This window comes from Chaetura pelagica, unplaced genomic scaffold (genome assembly GCF_000747805.2).
Source record: "Chaetura pelagica isolate M959 unplaced genomic scaffold, ChaPel_1.0 scaffold69, whole genome shotgun sequence".
Lineage (NCBI taxonomy): Eukaryota > Metazoa > Chordata > Aves > Apodiformes > Apodidae > Chaetura > Chaetura pelagica.
Window position 1 is genome coordinate 10,949,357 of NW_009970724.1, and position 25,032 is coordinate 10,974,388.

A 25,032-nucleotide genomic window follows, 5' to 3' on the forward strand; every position below is an offset into this window, starting at 1 on the left:
CTCTTTCAGAAAAATATCCCCATCTTTTATTCTAAAGAGATAAAGCACAAACCCACTGATTTTTAAAAAAAGATTCTAACATTTTCGTCAGTTTCTAATATAAACTCTTATTAAAATCACTGTTACATCAGTAGTACAATTGATCTTCTCAAAAATAAAAAAGTATTTTCTTTCAATCTTAATTGTATCGAAAACACTTGACCTAATCTTTATAGTAATTATACAATCTGCTTACATATGTTTTAAAAAAATAATAATTTGAACGTTAAATATCTAAGTGGGTGTTCTTCAAATGTGAAAGTAATTGATTACTCACTTGTACTGTATTAAACACAGTAGCTGGCAATACAGATTGTACACAGAATTACTCCTTAATAGCTATTGCACGTTCAGTCATCCAGCTAGGATTTGTGGAATCACTGCCAAACCCCTCCCACCTGCTGCTGACAGCTTGTGGCAATGCTGTGCAAAGTTCTTCACACTACATTTTCTGGTGTCCCACACATAATCTAGAAATCTAGATAGCTCCGTGTTGAAAGATTGCTCAAACTTTCTTCCATTTTGAAGACAACACAAACCAAGAAAGTTGAAAGAGAATTTCAAAAGCTCCCAGACATACTACCACAAGATACCAAACTCAGCAAAGCAGTACTTCATTCCTTGCAAACAAGGATGTTGTGCATGTTATGAATTTGCAGAATTTCAAGTAACAAAACAAACAGAAAACAAATCTATTGCAAGTTACAAAAAGCAGTAAACCAAACTCTGACTCAGGAAATTCCTGACCTTCTAAATTGTTGGAGGCTAGGAATGCATTTGGACAACATATTACAATACTTGTTTTTACAGCATTTTTTAGGCATTAACTTTTACCTACTGCTGGTTAAAAAACATGGTCTGATCTAGTATGGTCATTCTTATGCCCTACATCATACTGAATCTCATTTCTTCTTCACTGGGTCTTTCAACAATTATGTTATCCCTTCACCTGCATCTGGTTCCAAAATTATGCACATGCACTCATAAAAGCTGCAGAAACCTTGGGGGTGACTGGTCTCACCCAGTATATACCTTTGCTTCCCTAATCAATCAAACCCTAGCTTAAACAGGTGCCTCAATCTTAACTCACCTCTACTCACCTGACTCTCATCTCTGCATCAAGACGGCTTTGATAACCAAAACCATAGCAACTTTTAGGATGTGGATTTTCATGTCCAAAGAAGTGCAGGTATTGTTTCTGCAGCCTCATTCTATTGAATTATCAGTGAGCTAGACATGGAAAAGGAAAAGGAATAATCATACAGATGGCTGGTAAAGTGTGCTCTTCAACTGCCTGCTACTACCAATACTTGCTACAAAACAGGGCACAAGACAAAGGAGAATTAATATATCAATATTAAGTTATATCAATAACCATATAGATATAATAAACAGGAAATTCCACTATATTTCTATTTTGACAACAGAATTTTTAGCCTATGAATTTACCTCTAGATGTGGAAATAAATTCTCCTGTATCCTATAAATTACATTAGCTACTTCTACAGATACACTTTTTTGGCTGGCAGACAAAGCTTCTTGCTTTTTATTTCAACCCAGACAACTTGGGAAGAGTAGTTTATGCCAATATCAATAATAACAAAACCTTGCTATTTGCTCCATCTCTGCTCTGGACAGACTGGAGATTCCCTGCTTTGGTACCTGACGGTTACCCAGGTACTTAGAACAATACATTTTAACTACTAAGATGGCTGATAGCAAATAGCAAAGCATACCACTCTTTTAACAAGCATTTTCATATTTCTGTTAGCATAGCTTGCATCACTTTGATGCAGAATATATGGCACGTGGAGCCTAAAAGATTGTGAGGGCTGTTGAGGCACACAATAGACAACAGAAAAGAGGTACTTTTCCCAATACAACAGCTTTTCTCTTTTCTAAATGAGAAGTACCTTTCAAGCTAACTATACAGTAGTTTCAAAAACTGTCAGTTCTTGATCAGTAAGCTGGATGGTCTGGGTAAAATTCAGACTGAATGATACCACAAAGTTTTAAATAATGGGAAAAGCTGATGAAAGGCCTAAAGGACATAAAACATAATTAGTGCCAGTCAGTACAGTTTTATGGAATGTAGGTATTATCAGTAAAACTCAATTTAAGGTATTAGGACTCATAAGGCATTTGACTTCGTGTCACATAGCTTTCTGTTTAAAAAACAAACAAACAAACAAAACCATACTAAGAACAGCTCTGAAGGACTGTATCCTATAAAGTACTGAGAAACTGTAATAGGAATAAGGAATGGACTTATTTTTTATTGCCTGAAGTGGTTTGCTGACAAAAAAAACTGCAAACGTAAAATGGCTGTTTATGGAGGCAGAGCTGCACAGAAGAGGAATAAAGAAACAAAATCACCTCTGGCAGAAAGAAGCACTGGAGGATCATATACATATATTTTGCTACATGTTAAAGGGTATGTTGGAGTGGTGGACAGGTTTTAAAAAAGACCATATGGATTATTCACCACTGTAAAAATGCCTTATATGAAAGGACAGGCTTACAACAGCTCAAGCTGTTCAGTTTATCAAATAAATAACAGACTGCTTGATTACAGTACGCAATGACCTTGTGGGGAAAAAAGCATAAAAGGTCAGACAAATTGGACCAGGAATTAGGCCATGCATATACAACAGAAAGGCACAGCTAATTACCAAGGACCAATACTCTCCATTTGTGAGGAATTCCCAGTCAAAATTACATTCCTTACAGGGAACATGCTTTGCTTAGAGAAGTTACCTGGTCCAGCAGAGCAGCAAGTCGATGAACCTGAATGGCCTGCTGCAGTCAGAGACTCCAGATCATCATTTGGCCTTAAACATCATGATCAGGCCTTGCTAGCTCCTGAACTCAGGGAAACCCTGTCCCTGCAAACACAGGTGTTCCAGTGCTATCTCCAGCAGGTATCAGCACCTCTGTCACAGGATATTAACTGTTCCCTTCAAAATACCTACAAAATAATTTGAAAGCATTCTTGGAGAAGTTTAAAAAAAACGATATTCTACTGTTTGAGCATATTTTATGTCCTGAACAAGCTGTGGGGAGTGAGATTTTACAATCACATTTTAAAATCCAGGGCCTTTTTAACATTAGCCATTGCCTCATGGTTTCACTGGGATAAACCCCTGCTCTGAGGCACAAGGGCAACTGGTGTACTTGAACAAAGGCCCGAGCAGGGGAAAATGCTGCTCTAAAACCTGTGAGGTGATTACTTTGTAGAGAAAACCTGAGTGGCCGTGTCACAGCCCGTTGCTCTGTAGACCACATTCTTAGTCATAAAGACAAGCCCTGTGGCAGGGACCCTTACCTAGAGCTCCAGGCATCCCTGACCCCTTCTGAAAGCACTTGTTTCTGTCTTTTTGACAGGCTGGAAGATCTGCGCTTTGCTTGATGAGAAACCGTGCAAGGAGAAATAATATTTGTTTTGTAATTTTCAATAAAAAGAGAAGTTATTTGCGAACTTTTAACCTGCATAGGAGAAGCTTCTGCTCAAATCATTAAGTGTCCCGGAAAATACCAAGAACAAGGCAGTAGGGAAGGAGATCCCCTGGCAAGGTCCTTCTTTGTGATTTCACTGAGAGGAAGCTTGCTGCACTCACAAGATCAGCTTCTGCTAAAATGAGCACTACAAGTTCTATCTATTCACTGAGTGTTTCTGTTGAAAAAAATTGGCCTTGTTGAAATCACAGGCCAACTTCTATTGACTTAAAGGAGTTAACAGAGACCCTGAGAGGGCAGACAAGCCATGTAGACATTAAGATCTGTATCTGTATCACAAATACTGGTGAAACCAACAGCAGAGAGAATACTGGGAATGCGTGGGGGAATTTCCAGGAAAGACTATACAAATACCAAAGCAGTGTTGTGCAAGATTACTCCTGTTACTCTCCCACTTATCTTTCCTCTTTTTATTCCTTCTCAGGGACTACAGGAGGGGGAAAAACCGCACAGGAACTGCTAAACCTCTTCTCCAAGTAGGTCTGGTCCAAGACCACCCCAGGGAAGGTGTAAAAAAGCAAGACATGCCTTCTGAGTCTCACCAGTGATAAAGCTACCCCAGTAGGTCTCCAGCAGTGAGACACTATTCCAGGAGATCATGCAAGCCTGCAACTTTCTGCAGTATTCCCTGAGGATTGCTCAACATCCATGGTCATTGGATTAGGGATGCCGTGCAGTACATTTGAGCCTACTCCCTTTAGTATTTGTTTGTGGACCTTTATCCCATTGTTTTTCATTCCCCTTTTGAGCCAATTGACACTGTTATCCTCCACAGCCTTCCGCAGCAGCTTTCAGTAGCTCACTCTTCACTGTGTAAATAAGTGTTTTCTATTATTTTTGTTAAACTGCTCTCTCCTTAGTTCACATGTGCTGCAGTTCTGACATAGCGTGATTTAGCAAACAGCAGTTCTGCATCTGTTGTTTGCTATCAACTCCCTTCTCAATTTGGAAAACATCAGTCACATGCCCTCCTCCTTCAGAATACTCTCTCCAAACTGGAAAGTCCCAGGCATTTTCATTTTTCCTGTTTTCCAGTCTTTCTTCTCTGTATCTTTTCTATCATTCTTGCAATACAGATAATCAGACCTATACCCAGTAGGCAAGATGTGTGTGCATCAAACTTTCCAACAGTGAAAAAAATCATGCTTTCTGGTTTGTTCACAAGACAATACTGAGACAGACCTGACATTATTCTGAGTAAATCTGCCTGGCACCACCTCCAAGAAATTTATGTCACGGGCCTGTCAAAGCTCTCCTCCTCCTCTGTCTTCAGTCTTTTCTTCACCCTCCTACTGCCTGCTCACATTCCTCCAAGCCAAGTCCACACTGCTCTCCCATTTTTCTGCTACACCTCTGCTTTCCAAGTCTCCCTTTCCAACTGCAGATAAGCACAGGACCCTGCATGCATTGAGGTACAGTGCACAAGACACTGCTGAACATGCTATGCACAAGATAAGGGAGATCTGCACCACTGCCTCATCCCACAGATAGCTACTGAGAGACAAGTTACCAAGAGACACGTTGCTGTTGGGGATCGCTGTTAACAAGTGTGTAATATAAAGAAACTCTTTTCACTTATCTCTGATTTACCTTGTGCTTAACTTTGCATGTGCAAATTTGGGGCAGCCATGCCCACCTTCTTGTACCTAAGAGTGGGCTCAGGCCTGCTGAGACTAGATGCACTTCAAAATCTCAGCCACAGTGCCTGCATCTCCCACAACCTTGCCTTCAGTGCTGAACATCACCAAGTAGATGAGTCAGAGCAGCACTGCTAACCTGGAGAAGGGCTGTTAGGGAGAACACTATCAAACCCCACCTCATATCCTTCCCCCTCATCTGTGCCTCTGCACAGAAAGGACACTATTTGCACGGCCAGCTTGCCAACGCTGGAGAGAGCGTGCAGTGAAAAAAAGTCCTAACCGGGGTGAAGACTACAGGTACCAGTTGTCTATTAAAAGCAAAGTTATCAGGCAAATGGTTTAGTTTTCCACAGTAAGCAGCTTGGGAAGGTCATTTATTCAGGAAACAATCCAAACACTATTGCTGAGGCTGCACAGATTTGCCTCTCCCCCTTGCCTAAGCCCTTAGGTTGCTGCCTGCCTGGCTTGTGCCTTTACAGACAGGGCTTCCCACGACACTCAAATCCGCTGTTGCTAAGGATAATAGTTTTCACTGGTTCCTTCTATAGGAACATGTATTCTGACATAATCTTCAGCAAGAATCACTAGGGATATTTAGCCAGAGACTTACTGATACTTTTGTTTTGCAGTGGAAATCTATACAGCATATTTATCAGCAGCTTATACTTTAAATTAAAGGTCTGATTTGGCTCATATTGAATTAACAGAATCCTTATATTGATCTGAGAGGGATTAAATCCTACAAAAATACCTCAGCTGTCCTAAAACTCACGAGACTATAATCCCTGACACATTCTGAATATTTGAAATAATTTTTTTCACAAATGAGCCTTAAGTTCTTAAATTAGTTTAAATCAACTAGAAATGCATAGCCCAGTGATTGTGCAACTTCATTGGAGGTACAGAGTTTATGACAATATGAGTGAAAAGAGAACATTTTCCAAACATAACCACAAGCAGACAAATTATATTAAAACCTTTACTCTGCAGAGTAATACAAAATAAAACACTATCATCCGATCAACGAAGTAATGCTGATTTCTATCTTTGAAGTAACCACATTTCTCTGTACAGTTGCAGAAACACTGCAATTTTACAAACTGATATTCAGTTGAACATATTTATAACACAAATTATACACTATGTACAAACCTAGTTCTCCAAGGAACTCTGCTTAGCATGCTTCAACACAGAAGTGGTTTACCAGTGTCTAGGACAGGATTCTAGCTTTCCCTTTAATTTAAATACTGAAATACTTATCAAAACATGAAATAAAAAAATTCATATCCTATCACATGGCCTGGCCTGAAGTCACTTGTTTGTTACCATATGTTATAGAAGAGTAGAATCAGTCACAACAATAAATAACATGGCTTATATGAACTTAGACTTAGATTTGTGTGATCACACTTTGAGCCTGAGTGCTTTTACAAAACTGTAGGATCCATTTATCTTTGCTTTTCTTGACACGTAGATCAAAATTGCAACCACAGGTACTGCTACTGCTGCTACACCAGAGAATGCAACAATCAGTGGTACCATTTGATCAGGTTTTTCCAGTCTTCCTGAAAACGGAGACAAAAAGCAAAAAAAGTTGTGTAAAAATGCATTGAACCACACACGTGTATTACTGTAAAAGCACTGTCATTAATGACCTTCAATCTTTGTTTTCATGAACGATGCACATTTCAACATGTTTTCATTATGCTTTTTCTTTAGTAACTCCATATTACATACTTTAATTCCTAGCCACTATCTTGGTCTTGAATTTCCTATCCAAGTTCAAACTCAACTGGTATCACCTACAATGAAGAATGCCATAGAGCTCACAAAGAAGACAAGAGGAATGTAATGTATCTTACCCACTGAACATCTGGGGACATTTCTACCTCTTGGAAACAATGCTTCAGGAGAAGACCATGTTTTAAATGCCCAGTCGTTAGATAATTTTGTGAAACAGAACTTTCTCTGGATTAGTCTTGACTGTTCATGCATTTGGACAGAAATATGATCGGGATCCACCTTTTTTTGGCCCTATCCTTAAAGCTACTGCACCAACTTAAATAGGAGACAACATCCACTGAAAGGAGGTTAAATACAGCTTAATCTCATCAGCTTTTATATTATTTGGCTTGATTTTAGGGCTTTTTTTTTTCAGTTTAAAATAATTGTTGCACAAGGATCAGCCATGAACTAGTTGTGCTCATCTTGGCACAAAATTAATTAGAAAATATGAACAACATAAGTGCAAGGCAATAGTTCTATCTACCTACAACAACTATCTCAATCACTTTGATGTTGTTTCCAACCTCATTGAAAACATGAAGCAAGTATCTGCCTGTATAATTTTTTTCTGACATTGTGGAATATAAAGGTTCCATTCACTGATGGCAGAATCTTTCTCCTGATGGACTTTTTTCAGGACCATTTGTGATGGTGGGTTACTGTATGTGCTACATGTAATAATGACATTTTCTCCTTCTTTTACATTTTCTGATGGATATACTAACACACTAATATTTTTGGGAGGAACTGAAAAGAAATTAAAGGAAGCATTTAGCAACAAAGAGAAGGAAAGAACTCATGAGTTACCAGCAGCTCATACACAAAGTACTAATCCAATTCACCCTACTATTTGAGCACACAGCTTTAGATACTACTCTGTCACTAGCTGTCCTTCACACCTGCAGCCAACAGCAGCTGACAGAAATAGCATTTTATCAGTTGATGGAGTATGTTGCATATCTTTTACATTACATGGAGTCTTTTCTTCTTTTTCTATTTCAAGTTCACTGTCTATTAATTTAAGTTGAAGAAAGAACACAGACCAACAGACTCAGAGGTTGATGCCCTGTTACAACAGAAGAGAAATAAAGGCAAAGGAAGCCTAGAACAGCATTTTTTTCACTAGGTTCCACAATTTTACATCCTGTTTTCAAAGGTGGAAGTAGAATGATGAAAAAATTGAAGCAGCAATTATTTTGTGTATCTGTTGTTTTGGACAGAAGTTTTCATTCATTCCTATCATTTATGACAAGAAATTGAGCAACTCAGTTTTTTTTAAAGACAACACATTCTTCATGGAATTTAAGTGAAGATGTCACTCTGTCTGTCTAAAAATACCCCTAATATTAACTCTGTATAGTACTAATTTTAACTAACCTTTGACATAAAGCACTACATGTTGAGACTGCTCTCCCAGTGCACAACAATATGTTCCTGTGTCCTTTAGCTGAGCCCTGCTTATAGTGTACTTGCCATCTACTATTTCAAGGGCTGTGATCCCATCACTTGTTTTCCTTCACAGAATACTCTGAAGAGATGTAACATGCGCAGATGTGCAAGAGGCAATAACACTTTCTCCCTGGTATCACTGCACTTGAAGGGAAAACTGAAAGTGTATTTATTGGTGCAACTACAGAAATAGTAAAGAATAAGGAAGAGAGATGGATTAGCAGCAGAAGTGATCCCTAAGCAATACACTGTTCCCATGCAATTAGCAGAAGCAGCAGGGCTAATGCTGAGAAGTCTGCTTACTACTGGAACTGCTACCATTGCATATAGACTGAGGAATCAGCATTTGGTAAAGTTTAATGTAGTTTGCAAGAACAGGAATCAGAGTTGTAACTTAAAGGAGAGCCAAAGGGCTGTAGCACAGCCCCTCCACAGAAAAGTTTCAGCATGTACTTTGAATCTTTTACATGCAGGGATTTGGATCCTCCACTGAGACCTGTTTGGAAGAAAATATAGGCACTGCATAGCTTCTTTGCCTCACTGCATACATTTGCAAATTGGAAGGAGTGAGGGAAGCTCAACTGACATGAGAACTTTGCATAAATTATCTGTACTAAGGCAGATTTCATCCTTTCACCCTTCACCCTTGTTTAAAGCTTACTGAATGACTTAATGGCATCAGGACCACCTTTTAACTCCATTGACATGAAAGACAGAATTCCCCTGTCCTTCACAGGATGAAATCTGGACCTGAAATACATAAAACAAAACACTTGTGTTCTGCCTTGTTCTACTAACCTTGAACAAGTAATTGCACAGTTTTTTCTTCTTTGCCAAACTGGTTATAAGCTTCACATTCATAAAGCCCCAGATCTGTACTTTTTATGTTCTGTACAGTTAAAGTTGCATCTTTAAAAACTTTCTCAGACTCTCCGGTGGCCTTCTTTTTCTTCCAAGAGATCACTGGAGCTGGATTACCAGAACTAGTACATTTCATTGTCACAGTTTCTCCTTCTTTAACAGCAGTAGCAGGGATAACCGAGATCGCTGTGTTCTTCGGACCGTCTGAAAGGAAGAATCCTGTAGTTAATCATCACTGGATTTTTTAGAGATGGATCCAACATGTCCTACTGGATGCCAGGTTGTTGGCCTTCCAACATTAATTTCTTTTTCATTCTCAGAGTAAGTAAAGCACACAGTATCACAGCTTCCATACAAACTCTCTACAGCATAAATGTACTAAGCACATACTCTAAGAATGTTAAGAAGGTAGATAAGTTTCTCTCTCGTTCAGATCCTGTCTTAGGACTGTCACTGCATTAAAGAATTCATGGCTTTGTTTTACTCATCAGCACTGCTCCTTGCTTTGGGACAGAGGAGAGGCCAATGCTGATTTTTTTGTACTCACAGGGTTTTGTTTAGTTTGATGCTTACATTTGTCACTGAATTAAGTGGAGAATGAACTAATTATTTTTAAATTATCAAGAAAACATTGCACATACTTACACAGCACATTAAGTGTTATTTCATTTTTACTTTCCCCAAACTTATTTTCTGCTACACATTCATAGTTTCCTCCATCTAGGAATGCCACAAATGGAAGAAGAATTCTCCCCTCACTGTAAGGCCCCATTTCTGCACTGTCAGATTTTTTCCTTAAAATAATCTTGGGAGAAGGGTTACTCTCAGCAGAACATTGTATAGAAACATTTTCTCCTTCTTGAACTGTTGTAGAAGGTACAATGGAGAGTTCTGCAATGTTTGGAGCACCTGCATGACAAAAGAAAATGATGTTATACTAATGAACTAAAGATGAAGCAGAAATTGCTCACCCAAGGATCTGTTCATTTTTGTTTTGTGAAATCCCTGTGAAATTGCTATGTACATTAGTATTTCAAGAAAATAACAGTGTCCCCCACACCACCACATTCTCAGATTCTTTTATCACTTTGAGCGTTGCATTGCAGGAACTGCATAGAGGTACACATGTACAACTGCAGTACAGAGAGAATTAGCTGAAAATCAAGCATACTAATGAAAAGCACAACCCATGAAGAACAATAGTAAATTGAAAGCTAAATCCTGAATATGTAACAAAGAAGACCCCATAATTTCCTAATTTTCAGTGTTTCAGCATCCTGCAACCCAACAGGCAGCTGCCAATTGGGTACTGGATAATACAAGGTAAATTCAAGCAGATTTGTACCTTGTATAACAATGTCCACAGTTGCTTTCTCTGTTTTATTAGTTGACAGATTAATTACTTCACAGATGTACAGTCCTGAATCAGTGAAACTGGCATGGGGAATAGAAAGGACATTGTTTTCTATCAGATGCTGAATGCTTTCGTCAGCCAGATGTTTTCTCCAAACTATCTGTGGTGGTGGATTACTCTCAGTCACACAAGTGAGTTTTAGCTGGTCTCCTTCCATTGGTGAGTTGCTTGGGGACGCAGTAATGACAGTATTTTGTGGACCAACTGGAAGATAACACAAGAGACACAAGATCAGTAAATTCATGAAGAATGATATATACATCTCTAACACCAGCTTCTTGAGAGGTATATTTCACACAATATTAATAAAAAATGAATAATGTTTATTCCAGTAAAATAGTGGAACAAGTTTTCCAGACTTGATAAAAGCCTGCAGCTATGAATGCTAAGTTAGACAAAACACGTGCCTTTTTTTCTTTTCATTCTTACATTTGTCTCTGTATTGTTTAGAGCTATAAACTTGAAACTGCTGAACATACAATGGCAATTTTAAAAACAATTACTTATCTGCATGCTGTCACTTGTCTTCTGGTCTTTACTTTGAGCCTAAGCACCAGTGCCAAAGAGAATGAGCAAGGAGCTACTAAAGCACAAATAACTTTTGTTATGAACAAGAGTGGGTATTTAACAACTCAATGACTGTTACTGAATAAAACAGAATCTAACCCAATACAAGAGATTATCTACAAAAAGAATATAGATAAGAAGTGCAGTTCATAAATTATTTATAGCACACACTTTGTAAACCCATTACATGAAACTTAACATTAAACAGTACTTGGTGTGAAAGCCCTAGAATAAAAATACTTACAGTATGCATTCAGTTTCAGAGAAGTAACTCTTTCTTTGGGTTCAAAGTCCGTATTAGCAATTGGTAACTTGGCCACACAAGTAATCTCTTTTCCAATGTCTTCAGCTGTGGGATTGAATGAATATGTCACAGTTTTGGACTCTGTATCTGTGCTGTCATCTTCGTAAAAATTTTTCTCATGAAGAACATTTTCCTCTTTTTTTAGGACTACTTCCAGGAGATTAGAAGGATACACATCAGGAATTTTGCAGATGACCGTGACTGGCTCTCCAGCGACTAAGGATGGGCTGATCTCAATGATAGGATCACTGGGGAAAGCTAAGAGAATAAAATAAATTTCTTTAGTCTAGCAGAGACAAGCTCTAAGGTCAAGATAAGATCAAGGTACAGACATGAAACATCTTGAGTTTAGAGGCATTCACAACATGATGTTGCATCAACTTTATTATGAGATACGTCTTTTTATGAAGACACAGGTCTTTTATAAGCAGCTTGAGCACTAACAGGAATTGTATTTGTAGAATTCTTGAAATATGATCACAAATGATCTAATGGGATATTATCTAAAATCCAGCAAGGCACCTAGGCAGTGATACAGTTGCCTAAATACAGGAATGCAGAGTAATCCATACACTGGCAATAGGTTTAGACATATGAATAATTCCCCTGCAAACTGTAAAGGCATTGATTAGGTGCTTTGCACTTGCACAAATACATCTGTCTTGACCACATTGGTTGCCAGCTCTGCAAATGTTTTGTGGAGACTATGTTTCGGCTTTCAAATATTACCAAGAACAAGAGTTAATATGACCAGTATGTGCTAGTTTCAGTGCAAAATTCTAAACAAAAAGGGGCTGCAGAAGAGCCCCAAAGAGACAGGTAAAGAAATCTTACAAGGAAATATATGTTCATCTATAGCAGACTCCTAGCATTGTCAGTTAACTACCAACCCTTAAAAACAATTATTGATTTTTTAAAAACATGTACTAATGAAAGAGAATTTTATATTTTTACTTACAGTAAAGTTCAACTTTAATACTCTTCTCTTTTTTCTCTTTCTCACCACAGAAGACAGTACAGAGATAATCATGAGAATTCACAGTGCTAACTGGATTCATAGTCAAGGTAGAGTACGTTTTATGGTTGCGCACTGTTCCTCCAAGGGGGTTGTCCATCTGGGTCCTCCAGGAAAATCTCGCTGATGCACAGCCAGTAGTATTGCATGTAAGTATGAGTGTTTCTCCAATCTGTGCAATAATTCTGTTAGCAGGTATTATCTCCATCTCAAAAGCTTTAACTACAACAGGGAACATACATAAACTCAGTAGCATTCTCAACATATATTTTCTCCTTTCTTCTCAAGTCTACTATAACATGAGGTCATTACTTTGCAAGTTTTCTTTAAACTTGTGTGGTGGTTAGACTAATACAGTGGTTTACATCTCCAAAACACCCCATAAACATTGCTGCTTTTGTGAAAGATAGATAATAAAGACTCAGATGACTCTAAAAGACAGTTCTTATGTATAAAATGGCATAAGTCAAATGTTGTTAGTGAAAATATAAGGATTGGCACAATATAACTTCTGTCAGGTAAATCTGGTTCTAAAACATTGCAACATTTGAGAGAGGCTGGCAAGAACAACTGCAGAATCACTTTCAACAGGACATTTAGTACCAAACTTAACTGATGCTGTCAGGGATGACAGTAAAAATCAAACATGCAGTGATACACTGCAGTTGTCTCCTAGACTGTCTTTTAGCAAACTCAAAAAGAAAATGACTGTGCCATTGCAGAGTACAAAAAAGCTCAAAGTAAATGTCAAAAAAACTTCCTGACATTTTGACAGAAATACTTAATTGACAGTTGTATTCACTGAAATTAAAAGGCATCTGGAACGAAGAGACATAAAGATCAAACAATAAACTGCAGGTCAGTTTACATTTAAAAAATTAAAAGCAAATAAAGCAAAAAACACCCCTCACCCCCACAACTTACCAGTCACTAACACATGCAAAATTATTAGCGCAGTTTGGCTTGTTCTTCCCATTTGCTTTAACATTTGTAATTGCTGTCACTAGGTAAAGAAAGTAAAATTCAAAAGCCTTGCTTTCTCTTTTCTGTGAAAAAGCACGGTGAGATCCTGCTGCACTGCACCAGTTCCTCAGGACCGAGCCAGCACGCTCTTTATAGCGGCTCTCCTGAAGGTGGAGTGGGAAATTCCCGGGCCGGGAGACCCAGAGCAGGAAGAAGGGGAAGAGATCCCCGTTGGGCTGTGCCGGAGGCCCGGCGCCCTCTGCTGCTGCTCGGCACAGGGACGGTGTGTGCGGCCCGGGGCAAGCGCCAGGACTGACGCTGCTCCTGCGGCGCCTACCAGGCTTAGAAAGAACAAGTCAAGATCTGATCCTGCAAACAGCTGATAACACGAAATAATGTGGGTAATTCCAAGTAATTGAATGGAACTATATCTCGGATTAAAAAGTTATTCAAGTTTGCTTTCAGTGCAAATATTTTTGTTGGGCTGAGTCTTGAGAACGCTTCTAACAATGTTCAGTTCTGTAAATAACTCAGTACTCCCTTTGAGAACTGGGCTACCCATTTGCGAAATGATGCTACTCCCTTTCCTAAGTACTTTTGGTCTCTAATAATGAATAAGCCAGATAACTGAAGTCTGGAAATCCCACTTGATCAGCTTGAATCAGGCTGTTGGGAAAACATACATGAACTAATTATTTTCCCAATTCCACTTAAAAAATTACTCTAAAATGTCCCTCTTTCAAGATGCTACTGGTCTGTATTTCGTTACTGGTATGCCTCTCAGATCTCTTCTGTCCTGTTTATGAATAACTGAAGGTTTTAATTTATGAATAATATCAGCTGATAATACAACTCTGGGATAACTTTCAGTGTTTGGTTTCCAATGGGTATACAAATCCAGTTTGAATTTTCATAACTGTCAGGAAATGAAAGCAAAGTACTGTTCTGGAAGTACTGTTAACAAATCCAGAAACCCCAAATCTATCCAGAGCAGATAACAACATCTACAGAAATACTATTTTACTGCAAAGAAAAGGGTTTTCTTGAAGAGGAGTATACGCTCAGTTAAGTTGCAAGAAAGTACTTTTTTATCACAGGCAGAGAGACACAAGAAATGAAACTCTTTTGCTTTGACTGCTTAAATAATTATGAGCTGAGCTGAAGGAGAAAACACAGAATTTCCCTATTTCTGGGAAGTGAGTTTCTAGACACAAAATAATATAAACATAGGAGGTCATATCCTCATGCTGGAAAAATTGTAATCAAATCCTTCATCAGATAACATGAAATAGGAAATAACTCTGATTCAGCTCTCAGTAAATTAAACTGGATAGCTGCCATTAACTTTACTGGAGTTGGATCCCTACCAGAGGGACTACTCTACTAACTGATCAGACAAATTCAACTCAGATAGTACAGGTAAGAGCAGGGTTAGCCAAGAAATATTATTAAAGGAAGCACAAATCTGCAAAGAAATAAAAAAAAAAATCTTAAAACTTGCTCTTTATCCAACTTGAAATGTGAGTCTTCCTTGTATTTTGAAAAGAAAATGTACTTTACAGTTGCTCATACTATCCTCAGCATCAATTTGCAAATAGGAAAATAGGTATAAAGCGTGCTTATTTTCAGAACTGGCTGTTCTGAAAACAAACAGAGGTCACTTAAAAACTTTTAGCAGTTGACTTCAAGAGTTCAGATAATCTAGCTTTTTATTCTGATGGCACAGAGGAAGACGCTGGGGAGAAAAACAGAGGATGCATCCAGATTCACAGAGAGATCAAGTATTATAGGAACAGCTGGAAGAAATTCTGACACAAGCAGAGCACAATAATGACTAGAATGTAACAAGCATTACAAAGATATTGCTAAAGGCAAACAGGTTAAAACAATTAAGCATTGGGTGTAAATATATGCTTTCTGATACATCTGCTAATCAAAAGAGACTTTTATCAGGCTTTGAGGCACAAACAAAAATAAAAACTTTGTGTGTCTCAGAAGGGAGTCTGGAAATACTGAACACATCATTTTTGGCCTGGTACCAGAAAACACAAATTTATTTCAGGAAACTGAAACTTACTTCAGACTTTTCTGAAATGTAAGAAAACCATTTCAGAACTGTGCTAAGCATTTGCTTTAATTTCTACAACCCTGCTTAATACCTATATTATGAAATTAATTTTTTTTCTTCTAGTCAAAACAAATCACAAGTTCTTGATACCTTAATGAATTATTTGAACAAAATGCAAGTCAGGCAACTAGTTAACAATCTAACATTTCTAAACCTTTTCCTGCACTTTTAATGTACTGCATTGTCTCATGGAGGCTGTTAGAGGAAAGCTGAAAGGCTAAACTTTATGCAGAATTCATTCTCTTATAACCTCCACTGGTTTTGTAATTTATGGCCAAGAGTCTACAAAATGGGCTAATCCTTCTTTCGGCAGAGGAGATTTTGACAAAAAAAAAGGTAGAAGGAAATTAATCTAATTCAACATACTGCAATATCTGCATCTACAGCCATCATTTGGGATTCCTGCTAAAAATGCCCAGTGCTGGAATAATAACTGCTATACAGGGCCCCAACACAGAAACATATGCAACCTGTTACTAGCATCTCTGTGACCCATCTGCTTGAGAGGGCAGGGTCCTTCTGTGGAAGGCATGATGCTCAGGTAAGAAAACAGCTAAATCTGACTCAACAGTTCATCAGCCTCAGAACATAGAGGTATTATAGCAAGTTCATATTTAGGTCTGCCATTCAAACTGCAGCTCTCACCCATCTCATGGTCTCATGGAAGATCTCCTTGGGAAGTGCACTGGACATCTGAGTATAATGCCTCTTACAGAGTTCCTTATGCTTTATGGAAGAAGCTGGGATGAAGAACTTTCAACCTATGAAACATCTTTCAACCTTTCAATGTCTGAAACTTCCACTGTATGATCACATTTAAAAAATAAGAGCAAGAGTAATGTGCTGTAACTCAAATGAGAACTATTCTCAGAGGGAAAATATGTCTGCATCCATGAAGATGGAATGCCCTTCAGGCACCACATCCCAGGTAACACCTTTAATATAGTCATACTTGATCAAGTAACTGAAAGAACATGAACCTTGAGGACATGCATGAATACTGCTGACTTGTATGTCTTATACAGCAGATTATGATCTGCTAGCCTCAAAATGTTCAGTTCTTAGCAACCTCAACAAGCCTGCTATATCAGTTATAGACTGTCTTTCCTTCCTCAGTGTCTACTGGCTTTTTGGATCCTCAGAGCTTCCCTGACCCTTTGCTTTCTCCAACTCCCTCCACCTTCTATCTCATCACCTGACAATACAACCTCTGTGGAGCCCCCAAGAAGGGGAGGAGCACATCACTGACTCCCTATAATTTTCATTTCTAGATGGGAAGGATGAGATCTACATGCAGATCTATTTAAAGGGTTGTGTCTGTTTCAGAAATTGCAACTTTGTTCCTCGCTACAAAAAGAACACCAACGCATTACCCTGTAACCCACATCACACCTTACAATTGTACTCCACATCTAACTTGTCATCTATTGAAAAAAAGTGAAAAAAGAAACAACTTAAGAAAGTTTTATCATATTCTTCTTTCCCTTTTCTAGAATTTCTGAAATACTGTATATAAAAATAAATGCATCTACTTCTTTCATTATCTTTCCCAGGCACCTGCTCCCCAGTGATGACACTTCCTCTTTGGTTAGTCAGAAGGCATCCAGAATCTACAAAAGATGCCAGAAAAAATAATACAGAGCTATGAAAACTTATATAGACTACAGAATAGCTAATTTCTTAATTTCTTCTATTCAGAGGCATTGTCTGTTTCACATCACAGAAGGAACAAGAAGTTAATCTAAAAAAAAAAAAAGAAGTCACTGCAGAAAAAAGTCCCTACTTCTTAACTTAGTTTCTTGTTTCGGGTAAAAATCAAGCTGTGGAAATTCCAAATCTTATTTCTAAAAAAAGGAAAGTATGGATTTAGTGATGTGGGATCTAAAAGTGAAACTGTTTAATAACTTTTAAATCCACATACTTAGACTGCCAAGTACTGTACTGTAAATCAAACTTTGTTAGTTTGGGTAGCTGAACTTCCATTGTCTTCATAGGACATACATAAAAAAAAAGTTTCCCCTTTGAAACCTTCTCCTGTGTATCTCAAGAGCCAAACTCTAAGTCAAGCCTTGAAGTATTCAAAATCTCTTTGGGAATTTTGAAGTGAGAGCTCAGATCTGCTTTTATTTTGAGCCAAATAAACTGAGACATGATTAAGGCTTTTGTTCTCATTGGAATTACAGGTTTTCAGAAAAAAACTCATTAAATGTGGTCAGAGTGAAAAATAAAATGGAATTTCGGTAAAGGTATAGATACTGGCCAGGACCTGGGATACGGCAAAATAAAGTGAGCTGAAAACATTTAACAAGGAATATGAGGAAGCTATTTGATTCCCTCAACACTCTACATGAAATTTGAATATCACTAAATAACATTGTGTACCTCATTAAGGCCAGCATTTCACATTATCAGATTAATGTCATCAAGAAAAGGGTGGTAAACTTTTTGACCACACTTCATTATTACTCACCAGCAGCTGCTGTCCAAAGCCCTTGTAGATCTTTGGCTATGGGAAAATAGATATCAAGTCACTTCCCTCTTTTCCATCTCCTTCCTGCTCTTCCGTCATAAGGTACATGTATGTCCCTATGGACCCAGAAAGACAAAGGGGAATGATGAGAGCAAAGCCTATAAGAGACCGTTGCAGCTAGAACAAATACAGAACTTGAATTCTCCTAGACAGGCTACTGATAACTGCACTGCTACTAATTGATTATACATCCATCCGTCTATCACAGACTATATTCTTTATTCTCTTACAATGATTCATATTCTGAAGAGCAGTGTTTAGCTATATAGATGTTATTTTTGCTGGACTGGTGTACATATAAATGTTATCTTTGTCCAGAAAGAGGAATTCCAAAAGGTATTAAACAAATTAACATCGCATGATGCAATAATAATAATTTTTAAACCTTCCATATAGGTGAGGATTACACAGATTGCTCTATTTTTTTTTTTATTCTATTTTTTTTTTTCTAAAGACACATAAGGAAAACTTTCTTTTATCTAGATATTGTCACATTTCCCTCTCTGGAAGTGGACTGAAAGTTCTAAAGAAAATGACCCCCCAAATAAAAACAAGGAGGAATGAACTGATTTTTAATTCCATCAAGACAAAATGACAAGTAACCAAGAGAAAGCATTTTTCTGTAGCAAAAGAGGTGTGTATGTGTACACTCATTTTTTAGTATAAAACAGAGTGACACTTAAATCAAAATGCAAATTTGTTAAAGATCCGGCACCTTTCCTTTATCTCTTGAATGTGCTCTACCCTAAATCAACAACATGCTGTTTTGTTACATTGACTATTTCTCTCTTTCATTGTTTCCCCACACAGTTAGGTACCATCTTAACTACTTGCTTTGTTAACACTTTCATGGAAGGAATATACTAATGTAGGAGTAGCTAAGTAATAAAAACCTTGGGCAGGTGAGGTTTTCTAGGCAAGCAAGGGTAAGAAAGATGCAAGTTGCTGGGTTTTATTTCCCCTTTCAAGACAATTACTTGGCTAGGCATCAAAGCCCCAGTCCTTGTTGTCTGATATAGACCACTGAGCAAGAATGTCTTTCATAGTTGTGTCACCCTCTATCATAAACCATGTTACCCTCTAGTGATAAGAGAGGCAACTTGAGAAATGTGATGCGTGTTTGAAATTGCTGTCAGGCAGGATAAAGGTCTGTTCTGAATTAGCTTGAGAAATGTTTGACTTTCAATTTTCTCATAATTCTTAGCCAAGGATTCCTCCTGAAATTTCCCAGAATTACATGTGAATATTGATTCATAAGGAACAGGTGGTTTAATGGCTCTTTTGGTTGGATAAATTTTACCTCTATTGACTTAATTTCTGACTATAATTAGCTCTACAGCATGAAGATATTAGTACCTCTCTTCCAACAGCTCAGCTAAATGCTCTGTATGTTTTTCCTGCAAGGTTTTCTCACTGTTGAATGAAATCACTATTGACTGGGTCAGATCACTGTGGAGTTACTGCTTGGGCTTTGACAGAATCACAGAATCATAGAACTGTCACAGTTGGAAAAGATCTCTACGATCAGTGAGTCCAATCATCCACCCAGAGGAAAGAAAAAAAACCAAAAACAAAACCCCCCAAAAAACAAAACTGGGATATCTTAATTGGAAAGAAAAGATTTCTGTGCAGTCCACAATTTCTAAAAGATAAGGAAAACATGTAAATGCTGCACAAGTGGTATGGAATACTTTTGTGATCAAGGGCCAAATCCACTTACATTCTGGTAGGCTCACGATCTTGAGATTAGTCTTACCTCTGTATCGTCTTCCTGCATCCAGGATATCAAGAAGCATCTGTAAGACCATCAGGATCAAGACAAAGGAATTTCCAGGAGCATGTTCAAGGGTGAATTTGTTGAGATTTTGAGCAAACTATCTTACACTCAGTTTTCTAGATTATTTGAATGAATACAATACAATTATCTGTAAATTTACCATGTTGGTTTTTTTTTACACTTCTAAATAAAATTCAATGTTTTAATGAATGCATTTAGAACTATGGTATTTGTCTATTTTTGCCAGGATTTTATTGTACAATATGCCATTTAAGATTAACTTTATCCTTCTGATCCTTTTTCAAGATGACCAAAACTCAGTCAAGTTCAGCGCTTTGACAGACACAATTCTCTACTGGACTTGACTAGGAATAGCACTTTTCTGGCACGCAGCTATAAAGCAAACCCTTGTGAATAACTGGAAATCCTGGCAGGATCTAATTAGGAGAAATAGGAGATAAAAAAAACCCAAAACACAATAAGAAGTCATCTGTAATTTCTTGGTAATCTCATAATAACCAAGTTATACCAATTGTAACAATTTCTTGTATTTCTTCCTACTCTTTAGGGTCATTGAAGGTGAAATGCTATGAAATGCTATGGAAGCCTAACTTGATACATGATACAGAACCTACAGTTTTATCTGGGCTGTAATTGTTTGCTGTCTCTCACAAGGGAAATGTCTGCATTAGTCAGAGACCTCTCTCAAGTACATGGAATTTCAAGAGCCTGGAGTGAAAGTGAGTATAGCCTGCATTGTCACATCAGGGTTAACAACATACAGAAGTGTTCAGTCACAGTGAGAGCTGCTTTATGCTTCCCAAATGAATAGGGAGTAAGTACCCAAGAGTCCAAGGCAGTTTTAAAATCTTGCTGTTAAAGAGGAATGACGCGTACTATTCCTGCCAATGTAACAGTACTTTTCACAGAGATAAATTTCACAGGCTCTTCTCTGAGAAGTTTACTACTCAACACAGGCATGAATGCCAGACACTGCCACAAACTTCTTGTAAAATTTCCAGGATCCACATAGTGGGAGGCTATTTGAAAGAGTAGTGAAACAAATTCTTACAAACACTGAAAGTTCTTCTTAATCTAAAGCTTAAAATCCTTCCTGGCAAACCCCAGCTTTCTGCTCAGGAATAACTTACAGTAGCTCCCCAAAACACAATAAATAATGCAAATACATAAAAGAACAAAAAGCAGAGAAAAAAATTGAAAACAGGAAATGGATATTAAGGAAAATGCTCTTCCTGGAACTTGAATAAAGTCTTCACACATTTTAGGAAAAATGTTTTGCCTTCTCAAGTAGATCAAATGAACAGGCAGAAGGTGCTACCACAAATACTTCAGATAAAAGAAAATGCAGATAATATTATCTTATTTTCATGTATTAAAAAACACATTATGTGCTTTGGGTTGAAGGTTACACTTTTTATCTTCTTACACTAAAGGAACCCTTTTCATCCATAAATTCTGCTCCTGCCTTTTCTTCCTTACATTTAGAATTATTTTTGTGATCTTTTTCATAATACATCTAAAGAAACAAAAAATTTTTTACACAAAGGTCTACTTTTTTCATGAGGGTTTTCCCAGTTAATTCAATATTTCTCTGCATCTTTTCAAGAATCATGGAAAACAGGCCAGAGGACCCTGGATTTCTCTCCTCCTCATTTACAGTATTTCTGAATTGAAATCCTGCTTGAACATGCTTATCAGTGTAGTTTGTATAAGGAGAGATCCAGACTTTAACACACCACTGGGGTTTTGACTTATCAAACTTAGATTTTTATCAGAATATATAAAGACCTGTATTGGATCAGTCAGAATTTTATGGAGCCAGAATCTCATTTCTGACACTGGCCAAAAAGCAGATTAAAAGATAAAAGCTTGATAATGGGGAAAGCCCAAGTGATACAGTTGCTTACACAGGGACTTAGAGAGGGACAGTTTCTATGCATTTAGCCTGTGTTTTTGAGAGCACAATTCAATACAGGAAAAAATCCTATAAGCAAACTGAAAGAAATTTGAGAAATCCCTAAGAGATTTGGAAATACATCTACTGACATATTCTAAAAGTTTGCAGGCTTTGAAAATCTTATCCCAGAGAGTATATAAAAATATAAATTAATATTACTAAGTTTATTTAGAAGTTAGGAATCACCTGCTTTGTTCTGCCAGTCTAAAACCAATTCTACTGCTCTGTGAAGCTCTCCTTTGCACTGCTGCAAAATGTCTCTTTCTCCACCCAACTGCAAAACAATCTCAGTCATTCCTGAATCTAGAATAACACTTCATCAAATGAGCTCTTCTGAGCAGCTCAGTTTTGCACAGAGACTCTGCCAAACTTTTGCACTGCAAAATGGCTGTTGCTGCCTGCCAATTGCTGCTGATGTGCTACTCCCAGGTAACTCACAGTCCTGTTACCACCTTTTGGCTGCCTCTGTTGTATAGCAGCTTCTCCATCCACTAACTTCACACTACTTGTTGCTACACAGCTGCCTGTTGGCATCCACCTCTAAAGGGTAAGTTTTTCCCTAAGTTAAACAAGTCACTTTCTTACTTTGGTCTTCATTCTAGACTAATCTAAACTCCACTGGACTCAATAGTCAGCATTCTAGAGACACTATTAGACTTTGCTTTGTCCCCTTCACCTGTATGACTTACTAATTGATTTCTTAAAATTGAAAGCATCACATTTAGTACCACTAGAAACTGGAATGACTGAAAAACTAAAAAGCTACTTTGCTACCAAGGATCTGTGTTAACGAAGTCATGAGGAACAAGACTCTTAAGTACTTTATAAGCAATCTCCTGCTATGACAGACCACCCAGCTCAGGGCTCAAGTACAAAGCATGGATGCAGGTCAGAAGGATGTATTTGCCGTAGCACAAAAGTTCACAGATTTTATCACAAAGAATAAACATCTTTATCTACAGAGTGAAAGTTGGTTTTGTAGCACAACTTGAAAGTATATGTCAAAGGTTTCAAAATAAGAAGAGGTTTCAGAGGAAACCTGCAAAATAGTAAATCTCTAATGCATGTAGTCAAAATAACTTCTTTTTTTTCCTGGTGTGTTCCTTTCCATTCTTCTCTTGGAAGAAAATTGGCATTTAGCATTTTAGTTGCATCTCTTACCACTCAAAACATTTTTCAATTTTAGCAGACACATTTCCACCTTCTCCAAATATACCATTGATGAAACCTTTCTATGGATTCAGTCCTTTAAAAAATCCCAGTGTCACATAGGGGGTAAAGAAAGTAACAGGAAATCCAAGTAAAGTATACAAAAATAGGAAGAAGTTTGTTTATGAAATGGCAACCAGAGTCCTGACATATACAATATTCTCACTGTTTTTTCCTTTGCTACAAGTTTTCTGACCCATCTGTTTTGTTTTTCTGGTTGATTTATTAATCAGCTTTTTCTATCACTATGGCAAAGGCAAATATCCTTTGGAAGGAAGACCATCTTCCCTCCTCCACACTTCCTCCAGGACAGGGAAGAAAGAACATCGATTTATTGTCCTGACAAAGTTGGCCACCTGGACCCATCGTTCTCAGGCCAGAAGTGCAATCCTGTAGTGTACTCCAGCAAAATCTGCCTGAGGAACAGAACATTTGCCACATCAGCAGCATTTCTGTTGGTCCACTGTCTAACTTATAGCAATAGTCAACAGCGGAAGACTAATACTGCACATCACAGGCCAAGTTCATCAAGCAGTTCTCTCAACAATTTGCTTATTTGTATAGATTATTATGCCCCTTTATTTGACGTATGACTTCCTCCTTTGGCTCATATTACTTAAGTGCAAACATTATTCCTCCAACAGTGAAAAATCACACATTTTTTTTTAGAAGTCAAAACAATACATACAAAAAGAGGTTGATACTGATGTGTATAAATTTGTATAAAATTCCAGCATTTTATCTTTGAATACAGCAAGGAACTTCCTGAAAGTTTCTCAACAAACAAGTATCATATAATCAGACAGCATCATTATCTGAAATCAAAACCTACTTAATTCAAGGAAATGTGAAACATTTGACTGGAAATGAGATGAATTCTTACTTACTAAAGCACAGTTCTTCAGATAAGAAAAGTAATCTTCCTCATTTCATCTATCCTGTGGTATTTTACCTGTATTTTAGGTTGTGAGCTTAATATTTAACATTTAATCAAAATAAGCTCTAGACAGACAGAAGGAAAAAACATATTTTTTTTTTAAAAAAAGGAAATTTAAGGTAACCTTAAGGTTTGTGATGGTCTAAGTAGTTCAAATCACTGCCATGCAAAAATCAGATTTTTTTACTTTTTATACATTCTACCTAGCATATGACTTAGACCAGTTTTACTGAACTTGAGTAACCGTGCAGGTTGACATATGGACACCTACTGATTTGCAGATACCCTATATTTAGGTGTTTATTTCTGCAGTTTAATGCCATTCTCTTCTACCCCTTTGAAAGGATATCCTTTCCCAGTCACAAACTCCCTAAACCACAAAATCTTATAGCCTATATTAATATTAAAATGTTCTGTTCTATGTGAAACATATGCAGATATATCAATATAAGTTATTAATGTCTAAGTGGCATATATATTAAGTAATTATATGCAAAAGAGAAAATACACATCTGTTCCTCCATGTATTACAACTTTGTTTAGAGTAAGTTTTTACTTAGTGATGTGTGTGTACTACAGATTACTATTTCAAATGCCTATTTTAGTAAAGCTACATAAAATACAAATAATTTGTTTCCTAATGCCACAAGGATTGCTATATCTGAATTTATTTTTTCAGTATTAAGAGACTCCATATCAGAGAAACTCAACTCATTTCAACATGAACTTATTAGTCCCATTCTTAGAATCATAGAATCACTTAGGTTGGAAAAGACCTCTAAGATCATCAAGTCCAACCATTAACCCTACTCTACCAAGCCCAGCACTAAGCCATATCCCCAAGCACCACATCTAGACAACTTTTAAACACATCCAGGGATGGTGACTCAACCACCTCCCTGAGCAGCATGTTCCAAAGT

The 25,032-nt window shown here is 37.5% G+C and overlaps 1 protein-coding gene across 1 annotated transcript in view; it reads right to left on the reverse strand.

Annotated features, from left to right (window-relative positions):
• Positions 1-6,599: 6,599 nt before the first annotated feature.
• VCAM1 (vascular cell adhesion molecule 1) overlaps positions 6,600-25,032 on the reverse strand; it is a 37,439-nt gene continuing 19,006 nt past the window's right edge. Inside the window, 8 exon segments of the mRNA XM_010006778.1 lie at positions 6,600-6,760; positions 8,508-8,565; positions 8,567-8,610; positions 9,228-9,494; positions 9,936-10,199; positions 10,636-10,908; positions 11,516-11,833; positions 12,534-12,812. Of these exon segments, the coding sequence (XP_010005080.1) occupies positions 6,600-6,760; positions 8,508-8,565; positions 8,567-8,610; positions 9,228-9,494; positions 9,936-10,199; positions 10,636-10,908; positions 11,516-11,833; positions 12,534-12,812 (1,664 nt within the window).